Consider the following 25,319-nt stretch of genomic DNA (forward strand, 5'->3'; position numbering starts at 1 on the left):
CAATTGCCTAGGTTGGCCTTGAGCTCCTGGGCTAAAGCGATTCTCTTGCATTGGCCTCCCAAAGTGCTGGAATTACAGGCACGAGCCCAGAAGTTTCATTTTTTAGAAGACATAATTTTTATGTGAAGACATAATCTTTAGATGGAGCATTGTGGGTCATGCTTGTAATATCAGCAGTTTGGGAAGCTGAGGCGGGAGGATTGCTTGAGGCCAGGAGTTTTAGACCAGCCTGGACAACATAGTGAGACCCTGTCTCTACAAAAAAAAAAACCAAAACACAAAATTAGTTGGGTGAAGTGGTGTTTGCTTGTAGTCTCAGCTACTTAGGAGGCTGAGACAGGAGGACAGCTTGATTCCAGGAGGTAGAGGCTATAGTGAGCTATGATGGCACCACTGTATGATGGCACCACTGCATGACAGTGAGAGAGAGACACTTAAAAAAAAAGAAAAAAGTCTCAGAAAAATAAGAAAAAAGTTATAATTTAAAAAACTTATTTAACCCACACTGCTTTCTTTTTGGAAACGATAGTAGCATTCACAACTAAAGTAAGTTAATTTTAGTTTTTGAAAGTTAGGGCTAAGTGCAGTGGCTCACGCCTATAATCCTAGCACTTTGGGAGGCCGAGGTGGGCAGATCACGAGGTCAAGAGATCAAAACCATCCTGGCCAAAATGGTGAAACCCCATCTCTACTAAAAATACAAAAATTAGCTGGGCATGGTGGCGTGCACCTGTAATCCCAGCTACTTGGGAGGCTGAGGCAGGAGAATCACTTGAACCCGGGAGGTGGAGGTTGCAGTGAGCTGAGATTACACCACTGCACTCCAGCCTGGCAACAGAGCAAGACTCCATCTCAAAAAGGAAAAAAAAAAAAGTTAGTTTTCTGCTGGGTGTGGTGGCTCATGCTTGTAATCCTAACACTTTGGAGGCCTAGATGGGTGGATCACTCGTGGTCAGGAGTTCAAGACCAGTCTGGCCAACATTAGCGAAACCCCATCTCTACTGAAACCCCGTCTTTACTGAAACCAAAAATTAGCCAGATGTGGTGGTGTGTGCCTGTAATCTCAGCTACTTGGAAGGCTGAGGCAGGAGAATTGTTTGAACCCCGGAGGTAGAAGTTGCAGTGAGCTATCTTGCCATTGCACTCCAGCCTGGGCAACAGAGTGAGACTCTGTCTCAAGGAAAAAAAAAAAAGTTCTCAGTGCCATTTAAATTTCAGTAGAACTTGAACCTGCATAATTAGAGATTAACTTGTTTGCTGATATACTGAAGTTATCTGTATATTAGAAGAAAATATATCTCATGAGAAATGCCCTTGGGCCAGGCGTGGTGGCTCACACCTGTAATCCTAGCACTTTGGAAGGCGGAAGCAGGAGGATTGCTTGAGCTCAGGGCTTCAAGACAGCCTGGGCAACAAAGCAAGACGCTGTCTCTATTTAAAAAAAAAAAAAAAAAAAATTGGCCAGGTGCAGTGATTCGTGCTTGTAATCCCAGCACTTTGGGAGGCTGAGGTGGATGGATCACTTGAGTTTAGGAGTTCGAGACCAGCCTGGGCAACATGGCAAAACCCCATGTCTACCAAAAATACAAAAATATAGCCAGGCATGGTGGCATGCACCTGTGGTCCCAACTACTTAGGAGTCCTGATGCGGGAGGATTGCTTGAGCCCAGGAGGTGGATGTTGCAGTGAGCCAAGATCGTGCCACTGTACTCCATCCTGGGTGACAGAGTGACATCCTGTCTCAGAAAAAAAAGGCCGGGCGTGGTGGCTCACGCCTGTAATCCCAGCATTTTGGGGGGCTGAGGCGGGTAGATCACGAGGTCAGGAGATCAAGACCATCCTGGCTAACATGGTGAAACCCCGTCTCTACTAAAAATACAAAAATATTAGCCAGGCATGGTGGCGGGCACCTGTAGTCACAGTTACTCGGGAGGCTGAGGCAGGAGAATGGCGTGAACCCGGGAGGCAGAGCTTGCAGTGATCCGAGATCGCGCCACCGCACTTCAGCCCAGGCGACAGAGTGAGACTCCATCTCAAAAAAAAAAAAAAAAGACATAGAGTAAGATATGTATTTAGGAAAGTGTGTGTGTATTGGTAGTTTTTTTGGCAGTAGAGGGGTGCTGAGTACAGAGGACTTAATTGATGGTGCACTACAAAGTGGGGCTTTCTAGGCCTATCCCATTTTTCAGGGGGTCTGGCATGGAAACTGTGTCTAGGAGGGGAGATTCTCAGTGTAGTGGTGGGGGACTGAGTCGGGCAGGACTGCACAGCAGCTGAGGGCCTCTCTCTTACTCATGCTCTCACTGGGGCTGGTGGTCCAGGAGGCCTTGTGGACCATAAGGTCTACCACCCTGTTGCTGTAGCCAAATTCATTGTCATACCAGGAGATGAGCTTGACAAAATGGTCATTGAGAACAATACCAGCTCCAGCATTGAAGGTGGAAAAGTTGATGTCACTGTTAGTTGGCGGAGACAACCTGGTACTCAGTGTAGCCCAGGATGCCTTTGAGGGGCCTCTCCCATGCCTGCTTCACCTCCTTCGTGATGTCATCGTATTTGGCAGGTCTCTCCAGATGGTGGGTCAGGTCCATGATGGATTGGCAGTGGGGACATAGAAGGCTATGCCAGTGAGCTCCCTGCTCCGCTTGTTTAGATGACTTTGCCCACAGCTTTGGCAGCACCAGTAGATACAGGAGTGATGTTCTGGAAAGTCCTGTGGCTATTGCACCACAGTTTCCCAGATGGGCCATTAGTGGTCTTCTGGATGTCAGTGATAGCATGGACGTGGTCATGATTCCTCCCATGATGGCAAAGTTGTCATGGGTGATCTTGGCCAGTGGTGCTAAGCAGTTAGTGGTACAGAAGGTTTGCTGGGAATTGCGAGGCGTTTTTGCACTTTTCGTGGTTCATGCCCATCACAAACATGGGGGTGTCAGCAGAGGGGGCAGAGATGATAACCCTTTCGGTTTCTCCTTTTAAATGAGCCCCAGCCTTCTACGAGGTAGTAAAGATGCCAGTGATCTCCACAATATAATCGTGGTGGCATCACCCTATTTGATTTTGATGGGAATTTGCTCCTAGAAAATGGTTATGGTATTTTCATTGATGACAAACTTGCCATTCTCAGCCTTGACTGTGCCATGGAACTTGCCATGGGTGGAATCATCATGGAACATATAGACCATGTAGTTGAGGGCAATGAGGGGGTCCTTGATGGAGACAGTATCCACTTCGCCAGAGGTAAAAGCAGCCTGGGTGACCAGGTGTCCAATAAAGCCAAATCAATTTACCTGGCCTTCACTTTCATTGTGATGTCTCAGGGATGTGACGGGTGTTACATGAGATGTGGCTGTTGAATGAGAGGAACAGAAAGTGTAATTTAAAGAAAAAAATGAGTTAATTATTGACTGTTGTAATTGCATGATTTGTTTTCATTCTAATAGGTCATGCTGTAATGATATATTGCTGTAACAAACCATCCCAAAACTTAGTGGTGTAAAACATTCATTTTATTATGCTCTGGTTCTGCAGTCAGGAATTTGGATGGGGCACACCAGAGTCAGGTTGTCTTTGGCCCATGTTGTCTGGGCGTCAGGTGGAAAAACATGACGTCTGAGGGATGGAGTCATTGAAGGCTTCTTCACTCAGAAGTTTGGCTATTCGTACTAGCAGTCAGCTGGAGTTTTTCAAAATGCTTATCCTTGGCCTCTCCCATGTGTCTGTCCTGAGCTGCTTTACTGCTTGGTGGCTGCCTTCTAAGAGTGAGCATCTCACAAGCAGGTGTCCTAAGTGAGCAGAATGGAAGCTGCAGCTTCTTAAATCTGGGAATTAGTAGAGCATTACCCCTGCTGTATTCTATTAGAGGTCAAACAGTCACTGAAGCCATATTCAAGGAGAGGGATCGTGCACCTCACCTCTCATCACATTTGGCAGGTCTCTCCAGATGTCAGGTTAGGTCCATGATGGACACATTGGCAGTGGGGACATAGAAGGCTATGCCAATGAGCTTCCTACTAAGCTTGGAGATGACATTGTCCACAGCCTTGGCAGCACCAGTAGGTGCAGGCGTGATGTAAAAGAATTTTGTGGCCATGTTTTAAAATCATCCCAGTCATGACAGCTGTGCTATTTATCATGTAATCACAATTTTTTTTGAGCTAGTTTTCAATACTCTGTTAGATTATTTAGATTCTTTATTTTTTTGAGGCAGCGTCTCACTCTGTCACCAAGGTTGGAGTGCAGTAGCACAATCTCAGCTCACTGCAATGTTTGCCTCCCAGGCTCAAGTGATCCTCTTACCTCAGCCTCCCAAGTAGCTGGGACCACAATTGCACACCATCATGCTTGGTGTGTTTTTGGTAAAAACAGGGTTTTACCATGTTGCCCAGGCTGGATTTTTTTTTTTTTTTTTCCGAGACAGGGTCTCGCTCTACTAACAGCCCAGGCTGGAATGCAGTGCCACAATCAGAGCTCACGGCAATGTCTGCCTCCCAGACTTAGGCAGTCCTCCCTCCTCAACCTCCTGAGTAGCTGGGACTACAGGTGTGTGCTACCATGCCCAGCTAATTTTTGTATTTTTTGTATTTTTTTGTAGAGGCAGGATTTTGCCAAGTTGCCCAGGCTGGTTTCAAACTTCTGGCTTCAAGGGATCCTCCGCCTCGGCCTCTCACAGTACTGGGATTACGGGCATGAGCCACCACTCCTGACCTTAGATGCTTAAAGCTTTCTTTTCATTGCTAATATTTTATCTACATTTTTTTTTTTTTTGGAGACAGTGTCTCGCTCTGTCGCCTAGGCTGGAGTGCAGTGGCACGATCTTGGCTCACTGCAAGCTCCGCCTCCTGGGTTCATGCCATTCTCCTGCCCCAGCCTCCCGAGTAGCTGGGACTACAGGTGCTTGCTACCACGCCCGGCTAATTTTTTATATTTTTAGTAGAGACAGGGTTTTGCCGTGTTAGCCAGGGTGGTCTCGATCTCCTGACCTAGTGATCCTCCCTCCTCGGCCTCCCAAAGTGCTGGGATTACAGGTGTGAGCCACTGTGACTGGCCCCCAAAACATTTTTAATCCCTTGAGAGTATTCCCATAGTTTCCAGAAGAAAAAGGTATGGGTTGGTTTTAATAGCTACATTCAGTCAGGAAACATTTTAAATTATTAACTATTATACTAGTGGTATGAAATGGATACTAATGTCATTTTTCATTTTTTTTTTTTTTTTTGAGATGGAGTTTCACTCTTGTCGCGTAGGCTGGAGTGCAATGGTGCAATCTTTGCTCAGTGCAACCTCTGCCTCCAGGGTTCAGGTGATTCTCCTGCCTCAGCCTCCCGAGTAGCTGGGATTACAGGCGCATGCCACCATGCCTGGCTAATTTTTGTATTTTTAGTAGAGACTGGGTTTCACCATGTTGACCAGGCTGGTCTTGAACTCCTGACCTTAGGTGATCCACACACCTCGGCCTCCCAAAAAGTGCTGGGATTACAGGCGTGAGCCACCATGCCTGGCCAATGTATGCTTTTTAATTTAAAAGAATGCTACATTTGAGAGTTTTGAAACTAATTTCTTAGCTTATAGGGTAATGTTTTAAGTTAAATACAGGACAGTGTCCAAAAGCTGTTCTGTTAATGCATAACAGATAAAGATTTCAGATCTTTTGGGATCTTAGACATAGTAACATTTAATTATTATTCTATTCCAAACCATGCAACTCCCAGTACTCATCCCATTGTGCACAGGTCATAGGCTGGGGCACTGAGGCAAGGAGGGGGTTTCATGACAGCAACATTGTGGTGCTGCCTCAACTTTTTAGGTGACATAGACTGATCCCCAGACACTGCAGTCCCACACTCTTAAGAAGTTCAGGTGGGTACTCTGTATTTCCCTTTTCCGGTATTCTATCCTCATCCCTTCTGGTTGAGGCTCTGGGAGGTCAAGGTAAAAAACACTGCAACCAGTCAGAGAACAGACATGCCTCCACTAGTCTCTCACTAGACCTAACTGCTCTGATACAGGCTGGGATGCAATTTGCTTTGTTTTATTTTTGTAATTACCTCATCTCCCAATCAAGTGTGTGATATGGTATCTTAAACAGAATAAGTACTTATTAAATATTAATTTCCTTGAAATTCAGTTGTTTCCCCACTTCGTCCGTCTGCAGTTTCCTTCTCTTCCTCTTTTGAATCAAGGCCTAGCACTGAAATGACATTATCAGCCTGCCTCTGTACTCTCTGTGTCCTCTAGAGAGAATAAGCAGTGAAAGAAAACTTGGCACCAAGGACAGATACTTCTTCAATTTTTCTTAGTTTTTTCCCCCTCAATTTACTGTCAGTAGTGAGGGAGAAATGAAAGCTACACACAGAAGCATTTTGTCATTCATGGGCAGATAGCTTAGGAAGAAAATTGGTCTCCAAGGAAAAGGTTTAAAACAGACAAACAAATGATAAGTACTTGCCAGACCAAACTTAAACCATCATGCAAAGGAGTAATCCTGAAATGACTTGGGATAAATGCCAGCCTTTATTGGATGCTCTTTTAATTTTTACATATTATGACTTATTTTCAAAATGACGGCAGACAGAAATGACTAAAAGGTTCAGAGCCTGGAATAGTGCATTTTCTACAGCTGTAAGCTATTTAAAATTCTTCTCATGTTACTGTTTGCTATCCAGATGGCTTTCTGGCACTGGTTCAGTTCCTAGATGTGAGAGCTGTTGGTTAGTTACTCACCAGCACCACCACACACTTGTACAGTTTGGCTCATGACTCACTCTCATTGCAGTTACATGTGGGTACGCTGCTACGCAGTCATTCCTGATTGTCATGATGGTACTTGTAAACAAGAACCAGAATTGATTGGATACCATTTCTAGAAGGAAGATTTGTTGACATTCAAAAGCACCCACCCCAGTTAGTCTGTGGGACCCATCACCACTCACTGGAGTGAGACACAGAAGCAGTCATCCAGTGAAACTTTTGTCTAAAATATATACTTGGATGATAGGTGCAAAAGTGTATCCAGTGAGCCACAATTATTTGAAGATTTCCTTTACTCCCGTACTGTTACCTAAAGTGATGAAAAAAACAAAACAAAAAACCCCTACCTCTTACAAAAGAAGTCATATTGCTGGTAGGACGTTTGGGAGAGGGTTGCTATCTGAAAGGGACAAACAAGGAGTCTCCTGAGATGCTGGCAGTGTTGTGTTTCTTAACCTGGATAGTGGTTTGCTTTGCAATAGGTATTTGCTTTCCAAAAATTCATTGAACTGTACAGTTACATGTTGGGTATTTTTGTTTATGGGTTATTAGCAAAAGTGTTTAAAAAAGAAATTACTCTCCTCTAATGTAGGAGAATTCCCTTAGTTGTATCTTCAAAGGCTAGAGAAGGTCTCTATATTAATGTATTAGATATTGGTCTTTGGTGGTCTTTGTCCTATTAATTTTATCTATTTAGGGAAATAATCATATTTACCTTAAAACGTGGTTATTGACAAACAATGATTGAAGTAGCTTAACAATTGGTGACAGTTCCCATGTCCCAAATACTGTTCACTTGAATGGGTTTCAGCAAGGGGTGGAGAGGGTGAGGAGAGAAGACTGTGGGGATGAAATATATTTTTCTTGGAAATATATATATCCATTTGGAATAACTTATCTCGTTGATGTTAGGGGTAAACGTAATCGAACATTTAGATTAGAAAAGAGGAAGGTAGACTAAAAACTATATATCTGAAGAGTTTTATTAGCATTGCTTAATAAAAAATTATGTGTTTGGAAGAAGACCGTTTAATTTTATTTTTTTGTTAATTTTTTTCCATTTCAAGGACTTTATTAAGTAGCTTAAAATGGCATATTTTAAAGACGCTCGCTGTATATTTTGGAATAATAGAGTGATACGACTTTTAAACTTTTTTCATCAGCTCTTTAAGTTTGATGAAATAATACCAATAATGTCCTCCCTCTCCATTGAAATACCAGTGTTATAGATTATATATCTAAATTTATCTTTCTACTTTTTTTTTTTCTTTGACAGTATCTCACTCTGTCACCCAGGCTGGAGTGCAGTGGCATGATCTCAACTCACTGCCACCTCTGCCTCCCGAGTTGAAGTGATTCTCCTGCCTTAGCCTCCCAAGTAGGTGGGCGCCTAACAACACTCCTAATTTTTGTATTTTTAGTAGAGACAGGGTTTCACCACGTTGGCCAGGCTGGTCTTGAACTCCTGACCTCAAGTGATCCACACACCTCAGCCTCGCAAAGTGTTGGCTCACAGGCGTGAGCCACTGCACTTGGACTGTGGTTTAGAAATACTAATGAATACATAGATATTTAGAATAAATAGCTGGGCCTGTAATCCCAGCACTTTGGGAGGCCGAGGCAGGTGGATCTCTTGAGGTTAGGAGTTCGAGACAGCCTCATCAACATGACAAAAACCCATCTCTATTAAAATTACAAAAAAATTAGCCAGGCATGGTGGCAGGCACCTGTAGTCCCAGCTACTTGGGAGGCTGAGGCAGGAGAATCACTTGAACCTGGGAGGTTGAGGTTGCAGTGAGCCAAGATCATGCCACTGCATTCTAGCCTGGACAACAGAGCAAGACTCCATCTCAAAATAAAAAAAAGAAAAAAAAGAAAAAAGAGAGAGAGAATAACTAATAAATAGCCGGGTGCTTTGGCTAATGCTTGTAATCCCAACACTTTGGGAGGTCGAGGTGTGAGGATTGCTTGAGCTCAGGAGTTCAAGATCAGCCTGGGGAATATGTAGCGAAACCTTGTCTCTAGTTAAAAAAAAAAAAAATCAAAAGAATGATCTGGGAGTGGTGGTGTGTGCTTGCAGTCCTAACTACTCAGGAGGCTGAGGTGGGAGAATTGCTGGAGCCTGGGAGGTCAAGTCTGCAGTGAGCCATGGTCATGCAACTGCATTCCAGCCTGGGCAACAGAGTAAGACCCTGTCTCAAAAATAAAATAAAATAATATAATATAATATAATTTTATAATTTTATAAAATAGAGAATAAACTGCCAAGTTCTAACCTAAGTCCTTCCTTTGGACCCACTCAAAGTGTCTGAAACAATAGAACTTTAAAAGAGTGTATAAACTGTTTGCCATCATGCAAGGCAAATTGAATAAAAGAAACATTTATTTTATAGTTACTTTTGAACTGTATGAGTGTCTTTCCTTCCACCCTTAATTGCTGCACATTAGGTTGTACTTGCAGTTTTTTTCTTTTAACTTTCAACACAATTCTAATTATAATGTGTATATTATTTTATATTTGGATATTTTTCATGTTATTTCTAAACATTGCCACATATTCTTGATAAACTTGATTTTAAATGACTGCACCAAGTGGATGCCATCAGGTGTTTCAGTTAACGTTATTTTAATTTTTTCATATTTATATATTTTGCTTTATACATGAAACTTTTTCTGTATTCAGGTTTGTAAATAGGTACATTCTAGAACTGGAATTACCAAGTTAGCAGGAATAAACTTTTTAAAGACTCAGTGCCTATTTGCAAATTTTTTTTTTTTTTTTTTTTTTTTGAGAGTGAGTCTTGCTCTATTGCCTGTGCTGGAGTGCAGTGCTGCAAATGGGACTCACTGTAGCCTCCACCTTCTGTGCTCAAGAGAAGGAGATCCTCCTGCCTAAGCCTCTCGAGTAGCTGGGACCACAGGCATGTGCCACCATACCCAGCTAATTTTAAAATTTTTGTAGAGATGGGGTCTCACTATGTTGCCCAGGCTGGTTCAGATGTTTTGTAAAAGCCATTTAGAGTGCCATCTTTGATTTGAGAGGATAAATTTAAATGTCATTATATTATGAATGATATGGTATATAATGTTATAGCAATTCTTTAATAATTTGTGGAGTTAACTTTAGAAATAGCTCTTACATATAATTACAGCAATTCAGATTAATTAATCACCTTTAGAAAAGAAAGTTCTAGGGCTGGGTGCGGTGCTCATGCCTGTAATCCCAGCACTTTGGGAGGCCGAGGCGGGCGAATCACGAGGTCAGGAGATCAAGACCATCCTGGCTAACACAGTGAAATCTCGTCTCTACTAAAAATACAAAAATTTAGTTGGTTGCGGTGGCAGGCCCCTGTAGTCCCAGCTACCCGGGTGGCTGAGGCAGGAGAATGGCATGAACCTGGGAGGCGGAGCTTGCAGTGAGCTGAGATTACACCACTGTACTCTAGCCTGGGAGACAGAGCGAGACTCCATCTCAAAAAAAAAAAGAAAAAAAGAAAATGAAGTTCTATACTGTTCAGTTTTAAGTGCCCAGTATAATGCATACTTCACTGTAAACACATCAACAGTTGGAGCTGATTTGTTGTCTTTGAGCAATGTGGCAGGTAGGGACCAACGCCCAGATGAATCAAGATCCCATACCTTAAGTTGCCTCTGAATGAAACCTGAAGTTGTGATAGCAAATGTAGTATTTAACGAAGTAATGTGGCCGGGCGCAGTGGCTCAAGCCTGTAATCCCAACACTTTGGGAGGCTGAGGTGGGTGGATCACAAGGTCAGGAGTTCAAGACTAGCCTGGCCAACATGGTGAAAGCCTGTCTCTACTAAAAATACAAAAATTAGCTGGGCGTGGTGGCGGGTGCCTGTAATTCCAGCTTCTTGGGAGGCTGAGGCAGGAGAACTGCTTGAACCTGGGAGCCGGAGGTTGTAGTGAGCCTAGATCGCGCCACTGCACTCTAACCTGGGTGACAGAGCGAGACTCTGTTTCAAAACAAAAACAAAAGAAGTAATGTTTTTCCTTTTATATTTAAAAAAAAATTCTGTTTTTCTTTCTTTCTTTCTTTCTTTTTTTTTGAGACAGAGTCTTGCTCTGTCGCCCAGGCTGGAGTGCAGTGGCGCGATCTCGACTCACTGCAAGCTCCACATAAAATTAGCCTGGCTAACTTTTTGTGTTTTTTAGTAAAGAGGGTTTCACCATGTTAGCCAGGATGGTCTCAATCTCCTGACCTCGTGATCTGCCCGCGTCAGCCTCCCAAAGTGCTGGGATTACAGGCATGAGCCACCATGCCTGGCCAAAAAAAAAAAATCTCTTTTTAAATATCTCCTGTGATTTTCCAAAGTGGTTTTTGGTTGAATTTATTCACCTATAGAACAAATTTATGTTGTTTTCTGCTTATCATTAGATTTAAAGAAGTAAACTCCAGTGGTTCTGCTGGCACATTGGTGGGGAAGTTGAGAACTTTTAAACTCTTTCCTCTTTCTTCCAGTGAACAATTGACAGGATATGGATTATAGTTACAGTTAAAGGGTTTATTGAACTAATTTTCACTGCTGAAGTTCCTGTGCCTTCTGATAGCTTCCTTGAAAAGTTTTCATAGTTTAAAAACTCTGCTTGTCCTCAGCCTTTGATCTCTTGCTTTGATGCTCAAACAGAAGAATGATACAAGACTGAGGATCTTGCCAGGCTAGGTAGGCCTGTGAAGGACGTTTCCTTTAAATACAAAAATAAAAAAGAAAAGGGGGGAAATTTTTGCTAATTGCTTTGGGGAAAAAATCTGACTTTTGGGTCTGACTCTGTCTCTGTGTATTCCTGGATAATTTACTTAAACTCTCTTAGCTTTAGTTTTCTTATCTTTAAAATGGGTAGGATCTGTAACTCCTAAGATACCTCCAATGTGAAACTCTGAGTCACTTCTCTCAGGCTGAATTGTTTGTGTGGTCCTGTAAAATAAGAGTGACTAAGGGAAATAGAAAGCAGAATATATTTTATTTTCAACTTAGTGGCAATAATTTAATTTCCTTCAAAATATACCTACAAAAGATTTATTGGTTACCAATTGGTTTGTTACCTCATTTTTTAAAAGTAACATGTTACGGTTTTAAGTCTGACAAAACACGTGCTATTTTAATTGCAGAACAGGACATTTTGTGAGTATGCCCTCTCCCTCAATACTTTTCTTAAAGGGTTGTGCATGAAGCTGTGAAGAGTTACATGTCATCTTGTGGTTTTAGTTTGAATATCTCATTGGCAAATTTGTTCCTAAAGGTCTTGAAAACTAAGAGCTAGTTATACTGGGTTTACATTCCTCTAATTAGTTAAGGGTCTAGTTTTCTTGACTTAGAGCTTCTTTACCCTTCAAGAATTAGCCAAAAACAACATAGCCAAATATAGGAAACATCATTCATTGGCAGGTAGAAATGTATACTGTTATGTTCATTACTTTGAAAAATGTAGGCTACAATTATATCTGGATAAATTATGGAGGCTCTGTTGCTACTTTGAGAAATAGTAATGATAGCAGCGGTGGACCATCTAGAGTGGCTGCTGCCATCACGCCAGTTGCAGCAAGGAGGTGTGGCTGGGGCTGCATGCTCTGTGGAGCTGGTGGGAGCTGGGGAACAAATGGGGACCCCACCCCTTCCAGGTTGGTGGGTGGGAGCTTCCCAGGTGCAGCTTCAGCTACCCAAACTGTGGGTGCAGACCTGGGCCTCCTGCTCCATGAAGCAGGCAGGAGCACACTCCTTGCCCTTGCCCCCCCCCCACCAGCCCTTCTCTCCCATGCCAATGCAGCTGCCCAACCAGGCATCCCTATACTCCTTAGGGGCCCAAGAAGGCCCACTCTGCCCTCTCAGGCTCAGAAATGCCTGCTTCTTCTGTCTGGCTTTTATCTATTGTCAGCACCCAGTCCAACCTTGGAGCAGAGTCAGGGCCAAGCCCAGGTGTTGTCACAGCCCAGCCAGGTGTGCACATGCTCAGGGTAGTGTTGACATGCCAGCCCCCTGCCACCTTGGCCCCCTCCAGATTTTGGTCACCAATGAGCATAGGAGGGAAGCTGAGGGGAGGCTGAGGGCAGCTTGGCGCTGACCTGTAGGCAGTACCTACAGCCTGGGTGCCATGAACAATAGTAGGAGGCAGACAGGTTTCTGGGCGAAAGTGGGTTTGGTCCTCAATGAAGCTCCATCTTCAGGCCAGGGAGGGTCTGAAGGCTAGGGGCCAGGCTGCCAGTTCCATGGACTAGAGTGGGAACTTGTGGTGCCTTTTCCCAGGCCTGCCCATGGCTGCCTGTGTACCAGTTGGCAGTTTCTTCCCTTTGAGGCCCATAAAAGCCCCAGGCTCAGCCAGAGCTGAGCAGACATCGGGATGACCAGCTACAAAGAGGAGCTGCCAGTTCCAGGGCTTCCTCTTGGTTGAGAGCAGCAGACATCAGGACAACAGGCTGCAGACAGGAGCTACCCACTCCAGGGCCTCCTCTCTGTTGAGAGCAGCAGACATCAGCACAACAGAGCTGCAGAGAGGAGCTACCCATTTCAGGGCTTCCTGTCTGGTGAAGAGCTGCGGAGATGACAGGCTGACCTGCCTTCCGAGAGGAGCTACCCACTCCAGGTCCTCCTCTTAGCTGTTGTCACTCAGTAAAGCTCCTCTTTGTCTTGGTCACCCTCCACTTGCCTGCATACCTCATTCTTCCGGGGGCAGGACAAGAACTTGGGACCTGCTGATTGAGGCTAAAAGAGCTGTAACACAAACAGGGCTGTTACATGAACAAGAAACATGCCCCTTGTTCATCACATTGCAGGTGAAGAGAACAAGAAAAGAGCTGTGGCCCTTTGGGGAGCCCAGACTTGGGAACTGTCTGAGCCAGGACTCTTTGGGGCCCTGGGGTTCCTGGCATCTCCAAGCTTCCACATGCCACCATGTCCCCCAGTGCCAGCTGTGGAAGCTGCTTGTGGTACACCTGCTCCAGCTGTAGCCTCAGGGAGAACTGGTGCCCATACTGGCACCTGGAGCTGCCTGCCCTGCTACAGCAACTGGCATGTCTGACTTTGCAGGGGCTGGACCCCATGCTTGCTCACACACCCACTGCTGCTCTACACAGTCTCCCTTGGCAGGCATGGGATCCAGTCCCACAGTGTGAGTCGAGTGCAGCCTCCTAGCCCGAGTGGGCGAGGCCCCGTCAAAACTAAGGCAAAGGCACCACTGGCCACAGATGTTTTTGGCCAGAAAAACAGCACCCCAAAGATCCCGTAACAGTGGGAATTATTTTAGAGCAGTGGTTCTGAAAGTGGACTGTGTGAAGCCCCCAAAAGATGGTTTTGAAATTTGTTGGGTTATGATTTTGTTCTTGTTGGCACAGTGATTGAGGGAAGTGCTACTGTTAATGTAGTGGATAATCAAACATCCTGCAGTACACTGGACAGTTTTATATAACGAAAAAATATGTCTTATATAAGCATGATTTTTGAATTTTCTGCAGATATTTATGTATTTGAAAAAATCTGGTTTTTTTTGTTGTTGTTGTTGCTTTTTTGTTTTTGTGTTTTTTCTTTGATACAGAATCTCTGTCACCCAGGTTGGAGTGCAGTGGCGCTCTCTTGGCTCACTGCAACTTCCACCTCCCAGGTTCAAGCAGTTCTCCTGCCTCAGCCTCCCAAGTAGCTGGGATTGCAGGCGTGTGCCACCACGCTCGGCTACTTTTTTTTTTGTCTCAAAAAAAAAAAAGGGAATATTTAATATGACAAAATTGAAAACCATTCTTCTGGACACTATTTAGCTTAATGCTATATATCTCCCTAGAGTGTTTACAAAGTTGGACAACCAGTCTAACTCAGTTATTAGTAAATTGCTAATGACAGTATCAAGGTAGATATGTTTAACCTTGCAGTATTCCCTCTGATGATTTACTCCTGGTTGGGAAAAACATTTCTAGGTCTTTAAACACAATAATACTGCTTTACAGGCATCTTTAGTATGTTGCTGAACCATTAGAATATTTCTGAATCAATTGATACTTTGAATGTGAGGGTTTTGTCCTTGAAATTGTAAATAAGGGAATTGATTTTGGAGATTGGTGTGGTGTTTCTTTGTAAGCGAGGAAGGATTTTTCTATTTTTAAGCATGGGCAACTGATAAAGGATAAAATTTTTCTTTGTAAGTGAGGAAGGATTTTTCTATTTTAAAGCATGGGCAACTGTTAAAGTAAAGGATACATTTTTTCTTTATGATGCACCTAAAGATAACACAAGAAAGGTACTTAGCCTTTGCAATGTATTTTGCCATTAAAAAAACTTTAAGACATTTAAAATGTGAAATATAGCACAGATATAGAAAAGTACATAAAACAAATGTGTAGCTTAGTGAATTATTCTGAAATGAGTTTTTGTATTATTTTCTTTATACTAAATAATTTTCATTCTGTTGCAGCTTGAGAAATGAATAATGGTTATCCCTTTGACATCAAGGGAGTTCCTCAGCCTATTTAAATTTAAGAGAGGATGCCATTTCCTGAAAATAGCAGCTTTATAGTCAAACATTAGTTAAAAATATACATCATTTTCAGAAACACCTATAACATATAAGTGGGATTGCAACACAGTGAGGGTGCCATCTTTAAGTTATAGGTGAGATCCACTTTATGTTCTTCACATGACAGGAGTTTATGTATTTGAGACATGGTAGTATTAGGCAAAGCCTGATCTATGCAACAGAATTTTATATGTTTGTTAATATTTTTTACTTTATTATTTTAAGGAAAGATACATGGGCTACCTGAAATGTAGGTTGAGATTTTGTAAAACCACATGCGAATAGACTTGAATATCTGAGTTAAGTCATTTCAACCTTTTTCTTTCTCCCCACCCTCGCCCCACTTCGTTTCCGTCTTCCTTCCATCTCACTCTGTTGCCCAGGCTGGAGTGCAGTGGCATGATCACAGCTCATAGCAACCTCAACCTCCTGGGCTCAGGTGATTCTCCCATCTTAGCCTTCCAGGTAGATGGGACTAGAGGTGTGTGCCATGTAGTCCCATGCCCAGCTAATTTTTTTTTTTTTTTTTTTTTTTTGAAGAGAGGGTTTTTGCCATGTTGTCTAGGATGGTCTCAAACTCATGTGCTCAAGTGATTCCCGTACCTCAGCCTCCCAAAGTGCTGGAATTATAGGCATAAGCACTACACCTAGCTAGTTTTCTAAAGTTAAGGAGTTGTAGGATATGTAGATATATATGGCATTTTATCTGTGTATTGGTAAAATATTTTGATTTCATATAAAGGTGTCACTTGTGGAGGCTGTTTATTGTATTTCTTAGAGTAAGTGCTGAAAGACTACATTGAAGGTTGCAAGGTTCAAGTTTTCCTGTCAAGCATGATTTAAATCACATTTGTAATATCCAATATAATTGTCCTACTATCAAATTCTTTTCTTTTTTGGAGATGAAGTCTTGCTCTGTCATCCAGGCCGGAGTGCAGTGACATCATCTTGGCTCACTGCAACTTCCATCTCTCAGTTTCAAGCAATTCTCCTGCCTCAGCCTCCTGAGTAGCTGGGACCACAAGTGCCCACCACCATGCCTGGCGAATTCTTGTATTTTTAGTAGAGACAGGTTTTTGCCACGTTGGCCATGCTGGTCTCAAACTCCTGACCTCAAGTGATTCACCTCCCAAAGTGCTAGTGGGATTATAGGCGTGAGCCACTGCGCCCGGCCTCCTTCTCACAAATTCTATAGGATTTGTTATTCATTTCTTCATTTAACTATATGTGATTATTTATTGAGAGCCTAGTATGTACCAGGAGCTAAAGAGTTAGAAATAATATGAGACTAAGGAGAGATGAGTACACAGTGAGCTTTGATACAGTGTGCTCCAGTGCTGTCACAGATATGTCCTGGGTGCTTGAGACACACAGAGGAGTGTCAGGGAAGGTTTCCAGGAATCTAGAAGAATAAGACTTGGTCAGGCAATATGGAGCTGAGGACATCTTAGGGAGAGGGAATAATCTGTTTAAAGTAGGAGGCAGGAGAGAATGTGGGATATGCTGGCAAGTACCAGTGGTTCAGCATGACTGGACTAAGGATCCTGTGTGTTGAATGACAGATTTAGAGAAGAAGGAAAGTAGGGGCCCAATCATGAATTCATTCTCATAATTCAATTTGTTTTAAATTAGAGTCTTGCTTTGTTGCCTGTGCTGTTCTCGAACTCCTGACCTCAAGTAGTTCTTCAACCTTGGCCTCCCAAAGTGCTAGGATTATAGGCATGAGCTGCCATGCCCTGTCTCATAATTCATTTTATTTTTTATTTTATTTTTTGAGACATAGTCTTACTCTCTTGCCCAGGCTGGAGTGCAGTAGTGCAATTAACAGCACACTGCAGCCTCAACCTCCTGGGCTCAAGTGATCCTCCTGCCTTAGCCTCCGTAGTAGCTAGGACCACAGCTGCATGCCACAACTCCTGGCTAATTTTTTTTTTTTTTTTTGATAGATGAAGTCTCACTATGTGGCCCAGGCTGGTCTTGAGCTCCTGGGGTCAAGCAATCTTCCTGCCTTGGCCTCCCAAAGTGCTGGGATTACAGACATGAGTCACTACTCCTAGCCTAGTAATTCATTTTAGATATAATAATTTCATCAAGACATTTTTTTGTCTACCTTAATACATTTTCTCTAATACTTAGAAGTTTAGAATTTTATGCCTTGGAAGTTGATGCTATAGGATGGGAGTGCTGGTGAGATACAGTCAGGCTCTTTGAAAAGATTGCTGCTCTGGGCACTATGCCTCAGATGCCTTACCATTTCCAGCTGTCTGGTAATGGTGAGATCCCAGAGTTTTATTTTTCTAGTTTCATGCTCTTTTATTAGTATTGTATTAATTGGGTGATTTGGTTTCAGTTCTGAGAGTCTTGACAAAAATCTCTGTTGAAGAAACGAGTGGCGTGTACGGGTTTATTATGATTCTAATTCTGTGACAGATGGCTGATGTTTCATAAACCCTCCTCAATTTTAAATGCTAACTTTTAGGCCGGGCGCGGTGGCTCATGCCTGTAATCCCAGCCCTTTGGGAGGCCAAGGCAGGCAGATCATGAGGTCAGGAGTTCGAGACTAGTCTGACCAACGTGGTGAAACCCCATCTCTATTAAAATTAAAGAATTAGCCGGGTGTGGTGGTGTGCGCCTGTAATCCCAGCTACTCAGGAGGCTGAAGCAGAGAATCGCTTGAACCTGGGAGGCGGAAGTTGCAGTGAGATGAGATCACGCCACTACACTCCAGCCTGGGCAACAGAGTGAGACTCCATCTCTAAATACATACATACATACATACGTACACACATACATACATACATATTAACTTTCGTTTCTCCTCCTAGCTTTTGTTGGCAGCTCTTGGTTAGACATAGTACTTGAGTGACTTGTTCAGTAGCTGCTTCCACCTCTAGCTTTGCATGGCAGTATTTGAATATGTAAACAAAGTATGGTTTTTCTTTTTCTTTTTCTTTTTATTTTTTTTTGAGGCAGAGTCTCGCTCTGTTGCCCAGGCTGGAGTGCAGTGTTGCAATCTCAGCTCACTGCAACCTCCACCTTCTGAGGTCAAGCTATTCTCCTGCCTCAGCCTCGCTGGTAGCTGGGATTACAGGCACCCACCACCATGCCTGGCTAATTTTTTTTGTATTTTTAGTAGAGACAAGGTTTCACCATATGGCCCAGGCTGGTCTCAAACTCGTGGGCTCAAGCAGTCTACTTGCTTCAGCTTCCCAAAGTGCTGAGATTATAGGCTGATCTACCCCACCTGGCCCTGCAAAGTGTGGTCTTTATAAGTTAATACAGCATGTTTTCATTCAGCAGATACTTATTGAATGCTTATTACTTGCAAGATTGAGAAACTCCTGCACAAAATATTCAAAGGCTGCTCTGAAGTGATTTGCTTAATTTTAGGACTAGTGCCTTAATAACATGTGTAGTGACTGCATAGTTTTGTTCGTGTTTATGAAAGTTTGTTGGTTAAGAGTTCCTGAGTATAGAGACCTTTCCATTACTGTGGTAAGAAACAGTACTTTAAAAAGCATGCTGACAATACATGAATTCTTTGATCAATCTTAGCATGGCTAAAAGTAAGACCACTAGACATTATATCTCCTCAAGGAGCTTACAATGAATCCATATTTAAATTTTCCATATTATTTCAAAGATAGTTTTGTTTTTTTGTTTTTTGGGTTTTTTTTGAGATGGATTTTTGCTCTTGTCGCCCAGGCTGCAGTGCAGTGGTGCAATCTCTGCTCAATGCAACCTCCGCCTCTTGGGTACAGGCGATTCTCCTACCTCAGCCTCCTGAGTAGCTGGGATTACAGGCATGCACCACCCTGCCTAGCTAATTTTTTTGTATTTTTAGTAGAGACGGGGTTTCACCACGTCAGTCAGGCTGGTCTTGAACTCCTGACCTCAGGTGATCCATCCGCCTTGGCCTCCCAAAGTACTGGGATTACAGGCGTAAGCCACCGTGCCCGGCCCAAAGATAGTTGTTTGGTTTTTTTTTGAGATGAAGTTTCGCTCTGTCACCCAGGCTGGAGTGCAGTGGCGTGATCTCAGCTCACTGCAACCTCCGCCTTCCTGGTTCAAGCGATTCTTCTGTCTCAGCCCCCCGAGTAGCTGGGACTACAGGTGCGCACCACCACCCCTGACTAATTTTTGTATTTTTATTTTTTTTGAGACGGAATCTCGCTGTGTTACCCAGGCTGGAGTGCAGTGGTGCTGTCTAGGCTCACTACAAGCTCTGCCTCCCAGGTTCAAGCAATTCTCCTGCCTCAGCCTTCTGAGTAGCTGGGATTACAGGTGCCTGCCACCATGCCTGGCTAATTTTTGTATTTTTAGTAGAGATGGGGTTTCGCCATATTGGCCAGGCTGGTCTTGAACTCCTGACCTTGTGATCCACCCGCCTTTGCCTCTTTAAGTGCTGAGATTACAGGCGTGAGCCACAGTGCCTGACCAAGATAGTTTTTTATAGTTGATTTGTTCCAGCTAACATTGGATTTGGCTGTGTCTCCTAAGTGTTGTTTAAATTCTTTAACAGTCCTTCCACCATCTTCTTCCTCCTCTTCTTGTTATTGATTAGCTGGAGAAATCATATCATTTGTTTTATTGAAGATGCCACATTCTCTACTTGACTGATTGCTTCCTTGAAGTATTTAACTTCTTTCTCTGTTTCCTGTAAACTGGCACATAGATCTAAAGACTTGATTGGATCTAAAGACTTGATTAGATTCAAGTTCAGTTTTGTTTTGTGTGAATGGTAAGTACTGACTATTGCATTTCATGAGGAGACACATAATGTCTGATAGTCCCACTTTTAGTGATGCTTAGATCAGGGGATTCCTGTAGTGTCAACAAGACAGACACAGACAGGTTGTAAAGTTTCTTCTCCTTTAACCTTATTATTATTTATGTCTTTAGCATCCATTAATGATCATTGCCTAGATCTGTTAGTTCATTAGCGGTTGCAAAATTGTGATTTTCTAATTTATTATTCATTTTCCATTTATTAGCAAAAGAACTTCTAAAATTTTTTTTAATTTTTATTTTTTTGAGATGGGGTCTCACTTTGTTGTCCAGGCTGGAGTGCAGTGGCACTATTTTAGCTCACTGCAGCCTTGGATTCTTAGGTTCAAGCAGTCCTCCTCCCTCAGTCTCCCAAGTAGCTGGGACTACAGGCACGCACCACCATGCCTGGCCACTTTTTTGTATTTTTTGTAGAGACGGGGTCTTGTTTGTTGCCCAGGCTGGTCTCAAACTCCTGGACTCAAGCGATCCACCCATCTAAGCCTCCCCAAGTAATGGTGTTACAGGCATGGGCCACTGTGCCTGGCCTCCTGTCTCTTCTGATATGACACTTTCATTAATTGCATAGTTGTTAAATGAACCTTGATTCATTTAACTTTGGCGCTCATGTTCTTCCAATTATTATTGTTGTATCTACCTGAAGGAAGCCCTTAAGGAATAGGTAAGACTTAAATGGCACTATTAAAGGGTGCATTTGTTGGGATAGTGCATTTGTTTTGATATGAGGAGTTTATTCCCCATGAGAACATAGGTCTAGCAGCAGGAACGCAGAAGGCACTGTGACACCAGTCTTGGGCTGTAGAGTGATGGGAGAACAAGAAAAATAGGCCAGAGAAATAGCACAAGGGGCCTTGCCATCTGTTTTGAGGGATTTGGTGTTTTTAATGCTTATGGGATGGGCCATGAGGTTGATAGAAAATTGTCTTTGTTGGCCGGGCACGGTGGCTCACACCTGTAATCCCAGCACTTTGGGAGGCCGAGGCAGGCAGATCACGGGGTCAGGAGATAGAGACCATTCTGGCTAACACGGTGAAACCCCATCTCTACTAAAAATACAAAAGAATTAGCCGGGCGTGGTGATGGGCGCCTGTAGTCCTAGCTAAGTGGGAGGCTGAGGCAGGAGAATGGCGTGAACCCAGGTGGCAGAGCTTGCGGTGAGCCGAGATCTCGCCACTGTACTCCAGCCTGGGCGACAGCAAGACTGCGTCTCAAGAAAAAAAAAAAAAAGAAAGAAAGAAAATTGTCCTTGTTGAGAGAGGGCCCTCTTGATTGTAATTTTCATTGGAATTTGCAGAGAAAAACTCAGCCTAAGAAGCTAATACTTTCTAAACAAAGTTTGGAGAAAATTACCTGTTGAGTGGTGGTTAACTAAAATTCTTAGGACCTGTAATCCTTAAGCCTACAGTTTATTCAGATGTCATGTATTTATGTTGAATTTGAATCAATGTGGTGTGTGTGTGTATACATATATATATGTGTGTGTGTGTGTGTGCATATATATATATGAATAATTTTTTTCCTTTAGTTGCTGGTATGGATTGGATGATGTACATATATATAATTTGTGAAGTGATAAAAGTGTATTTAAATAATTTATTTCTGCTGACTTACTCTTGGTTTTTAAAATGTCACATTATTTAATTGGCCTCCTCTTACATTATTGGCTATATTGAAATCTAAGGACTAATTGTAGATTAGTGATCTCTATCATATCTTCGTATAAAATTTGGCTGATGGTTGTTTTGCTCTCTTTTAATTACTGATTTCTAGGGCCCCGTGGTTATGAATGTGCTTCAGTTTCATAATGCCTCCTGCTATGGCAGACATCCTTGACATCTGGGCGGTGGATTCACAGATAGCATCTGATGGCTCCATACCTGTGGATTTCCTTTTGCCCACTGGGATTTATATCCAGTTGGAGGTACCTCGGGAAGCTACCATTTCTTATATTAAGCAGGTATGTTAATAGGTATATTTTCTGTGTGTTTAGCATACTATGTCACTTAGGGGGAAATATCATTCTATAATAGAAAATGTTAATGTAAATTTTATGTGATAATGATAGTAATGAAGTGATAGTAATTAAGAAAAATTAGCTTACGTTAGCTAGTTTTAAATGTTTGTTTGGGTTATTTAAACTGTCAAGGAGATTATCTTTTAAGTTCAAGTCTTTGAAATTACTGTCTTTGAGCTTGTCACACTTTTTAAAAATGTGATTTTTTGTTCATTTTCTCTTGTCTTGTTTTTCTTCTCTTCCCCTTTTCCTTGACTCTTGGGGGAAGTCAGACTTTTCTGCTGTTCACCAGATATTTTTCCCTCAGCTGGCTTGCCTTTTCTGTTGCATTAGTTTTTAAAGTAAATTCATGTGCACCATTAATTTGTAAAAACCAGCATATACATGAACTTGTTTTTCTAAACTTTCTCTCTAATGTTTTTCAAAAAGCTGAACCCAATGTGAAAATCAGGAGTTATGGTATTTTTAAGAAAACATATTTATGATATACCCTTGAAAACTCTTGACTTTGGACAAGCCTTGTAACTCCTTTCCGAGCTTCTTCTTCAGAGAGACTGTAATTCTAAAATGGCATGATCCTTAAAGTAAAAAGAAAATACAGAATTGACTTAAGCATCTCATAGGCTCATGGTGCACCTATTTTTATAGTCACCAGTGACAAGTATGGAGTCCTATGGCTGTATTTCACATTAGATTAACCATTTATCTCCTTTTTTATTGTAAAATATACAGAGCCTAAAATTTACTATTTAGACATTTTTAGGTGTGCATTCACAATGCTGTGCAACCATCACCAGTATCCATTTCCAGCACTTTCCCATCATCCCAAACAGAAACTTCATACCCATAACTGCCCCCTTCCCTCAATTCCTGTTTATTTTTATTCTGTTTTCCATCTCTACCAGTTTGCCGATTCTAAGTACTTTATATAAGTGGAAACATACAATAAATAGTTATCCTTTTGTGGTTGGCTTACATAGCATAATGTTTTTAAAGTTCATCCATGTTGTAGCATATATCCTAGTTTCGTTCCCTTTTATGGCTGAATAATATTTCACTGTATGTATATGCCACATTTTGTATATTTATCTGTTGTTGAACATTTGGGTTGGCTTCCAGCTTTTGGCTATTGTGAATATTATGCTGCTGTGAACTTTGGAGTATAAATGTGTGTTTGAATTCCTGCTTTCAGTTCTTTTGGGTATATACCTAGAAGTGTGATTGTTGATTCACAGTGGTAATTCTATGTTTTAACTTTTGAGGAATCGCCACACTGTTTTCCACAGTGGCTGCACCATATAATGTTGGGACCAGCAGTGTACAGCGTTCCAGTTTGTCTACACACTGGCCAACACGTGCTATTTTCTCCTCCCTCCCTCCCTCCGTCCCTTCCTCCCTCCCTCCCTCCTTCCCTCTTTTCTTCCTTCCTCCCTCCCTCTCTTCTTCCCTCCCTCCCCCTTCTTCCTCCCTCCCCCCTTCTCTTCCCCTTCCCCCTCCCCCTCCCCTTGCCCCTCCCCCTCCTCCCTCCCTCCCTCCCTCCCTTCCTTCCTTCCTTTCATTATTTCTTTCCTTTTTTTGTTTGTCTAAGAGATATGATCTTGTTATGTTGCCCAGGCTGAACTCAGACTCTTGGCTGAATTCAAGCAATTCTCCCACCTCAGCCTCCCAAGTAGCTGAGACAACAAGCACATGCCGTATTTTTGTGTGTGTGTGTGTGTGTGTGTGTGTGTGTGTGTGTGTGTGTGTTTAATAATATCCATCCTAATGGATGTGAAGTGGTATCTCATTGTGGTTTTTTTGTTTTTTTGAGACGGAGTCTCACTCTGTCACCAGGCTGGAGTGCAGTGTCACGATCTCGGCTCACTGCACCCTCCGCCTCCCGGGTTCCAGTGATTCTCCTGCTTCAGCCTCCTGAGTAGCTGGGTGCATGCCAGCATGCCCAGCTAATTTTTGTATTTTTAGTAGAGACGGGGTTTCACCATGTTGGCCAGGATGGTCTCGATCTCTTGACCTTGTGATCTGCCCACCATGGCTTCCCAAAGTGCTGGAATTACCGACGTGAACCACTGCACCCAGCCTCATTGTGGTTTTTATGTGCATTTCCTTCATGACTAATGATGTTGAGCATCTTTTTATGTGCTTACTGGTCATTTGTATCTTTTTTGGAGAATTGTCTTTTCTAGACCTGTACTGATTTTTAAACTTTGTTTTTTGTTATCGAGTTGTAGGAGTTCTTTATATATTCTGGATATTAATGTCTTGTCAGATAGATATGATTTGCAAATATTACCTCCCATTTTGTTGGTTGCCTTTTCATTCTTTTGATAATGTCTTTTGCTGTACAGAAGTTTTAAATTTTGGTGAAGTTCAGTTTACCTTTTTTTCTTAATTTTCTTTTACTATTTTGAGTCTTAAGAATGAAAAGTTACCTATTTTTATTATTATGGTTGCTTGTAGTTTCTCCTGTATGTTTTATGTGACTGAATCTGACCTGAGGATTGGCCACAATTTTTACTTTGGGTCTGTTATTTTCAGCTCTTAGCTTTTATACTGGCTGTTGACAAAATATGCAGTCCCTCTTTGTTTTTGTGTGGTGAACTTTTATATTATCTCATCCAGGAGACATGGAAAGAGATGTTGAGAAATTGATTATTATCATTCTGACAGGACAGTGTTAGTAAGTTTATCCCTGATAAAAGAAAAGAATACTGGACAAAAATAAATATTGTATGGAAGTGTGATACATACTTTACATTTAAATTTTTTTTGATCAGGAGTGATCAAAAAAGAAATATTTCACAGGAATGTGAAATATGAAAGTTTTCATTGAGTCTTGTCATAGATAATTTGCTTTTAGTAATTTCTTTTTTTTTTTTTTTTTGAGATGGAGTCTCGCTCTGTCGCCCAAGCTGGAGTGCAGTGGTGCTATCTCAGCTCACTGCAAGCTCCGCCTCCCGGGTTCACGCCATTCTCCTGCCTCAGCCTCCTGAGTAGCTGGGACTACAGGCACCTGCCACAGCGCCTGGCTAATTTTTTGTATTTTTAATAGAGACGGGGTTTCACCGTGGTCTCGATCTCCTGACCTTGTGATCCGCCCGCCTCGGCCTCCCAAAGTGCTGGAATTACAGGTGTGAGCCACCATGCCCGGCCAGTAATTTCATTTATAATGCATTTTTTGTGCACTATGCCATTATATTGCCCTACAAACATGGGATAATACCATATATACTCTCTTATAATTTGCTATTTT

At 42.4% G+C, this 25,319-nt stretch overlaps 1 protein-coding gene and 1 pseudogene across 3 annotated transcripts in view; one reads left to right on the forward strand and one right to left on the reverse strand.

Moving 5' to 3' along the window:
• Positions 1-25,319, forward strand: part of PIK3CB (phosphatidylinositol-4,5-bisphosphate 3-kinase catalytic subunit beta) — a 186,063-nt gene that overhangs the window by 53,439 nt on the left and 107,305 nt on the right. For 2 of the 3 annotated variants that reach the window (XM_009201618.4, XM_017955846.2), the window contains one exon: positions 21,826-22,012. In XM_009201618.4, the coding sequence (XP_009199882.1) occupies positions 21,842-22,012 (171 nt within the window). In that variant the 5' untranslated portion in view covers positions 21,826-21,841. Of the gene's footprint in view, positions 1-21,825; positions 22,013-25,319 lie in introns of those variants that run through there. The other variant, XM_017955847.2, reaches the window with a different exon arrangement.
• On the reverse strand, positions 2,213-4,093 carry LOC103882331 (annotated as a pseudogene).

The sequence above is a fragment of the Papio anubis genome, chromosome 2, assembly GCF_008728515.1.
Source record: "Papio anubis isolate 15944 chromosome 2, Panubis1.0, whole genome shotgun sequence".
NCBI lineage: Eukaryota > Metazoa > Chordata > Mammalia > Primates > Cercopithecidae > Papio > Papio anubis.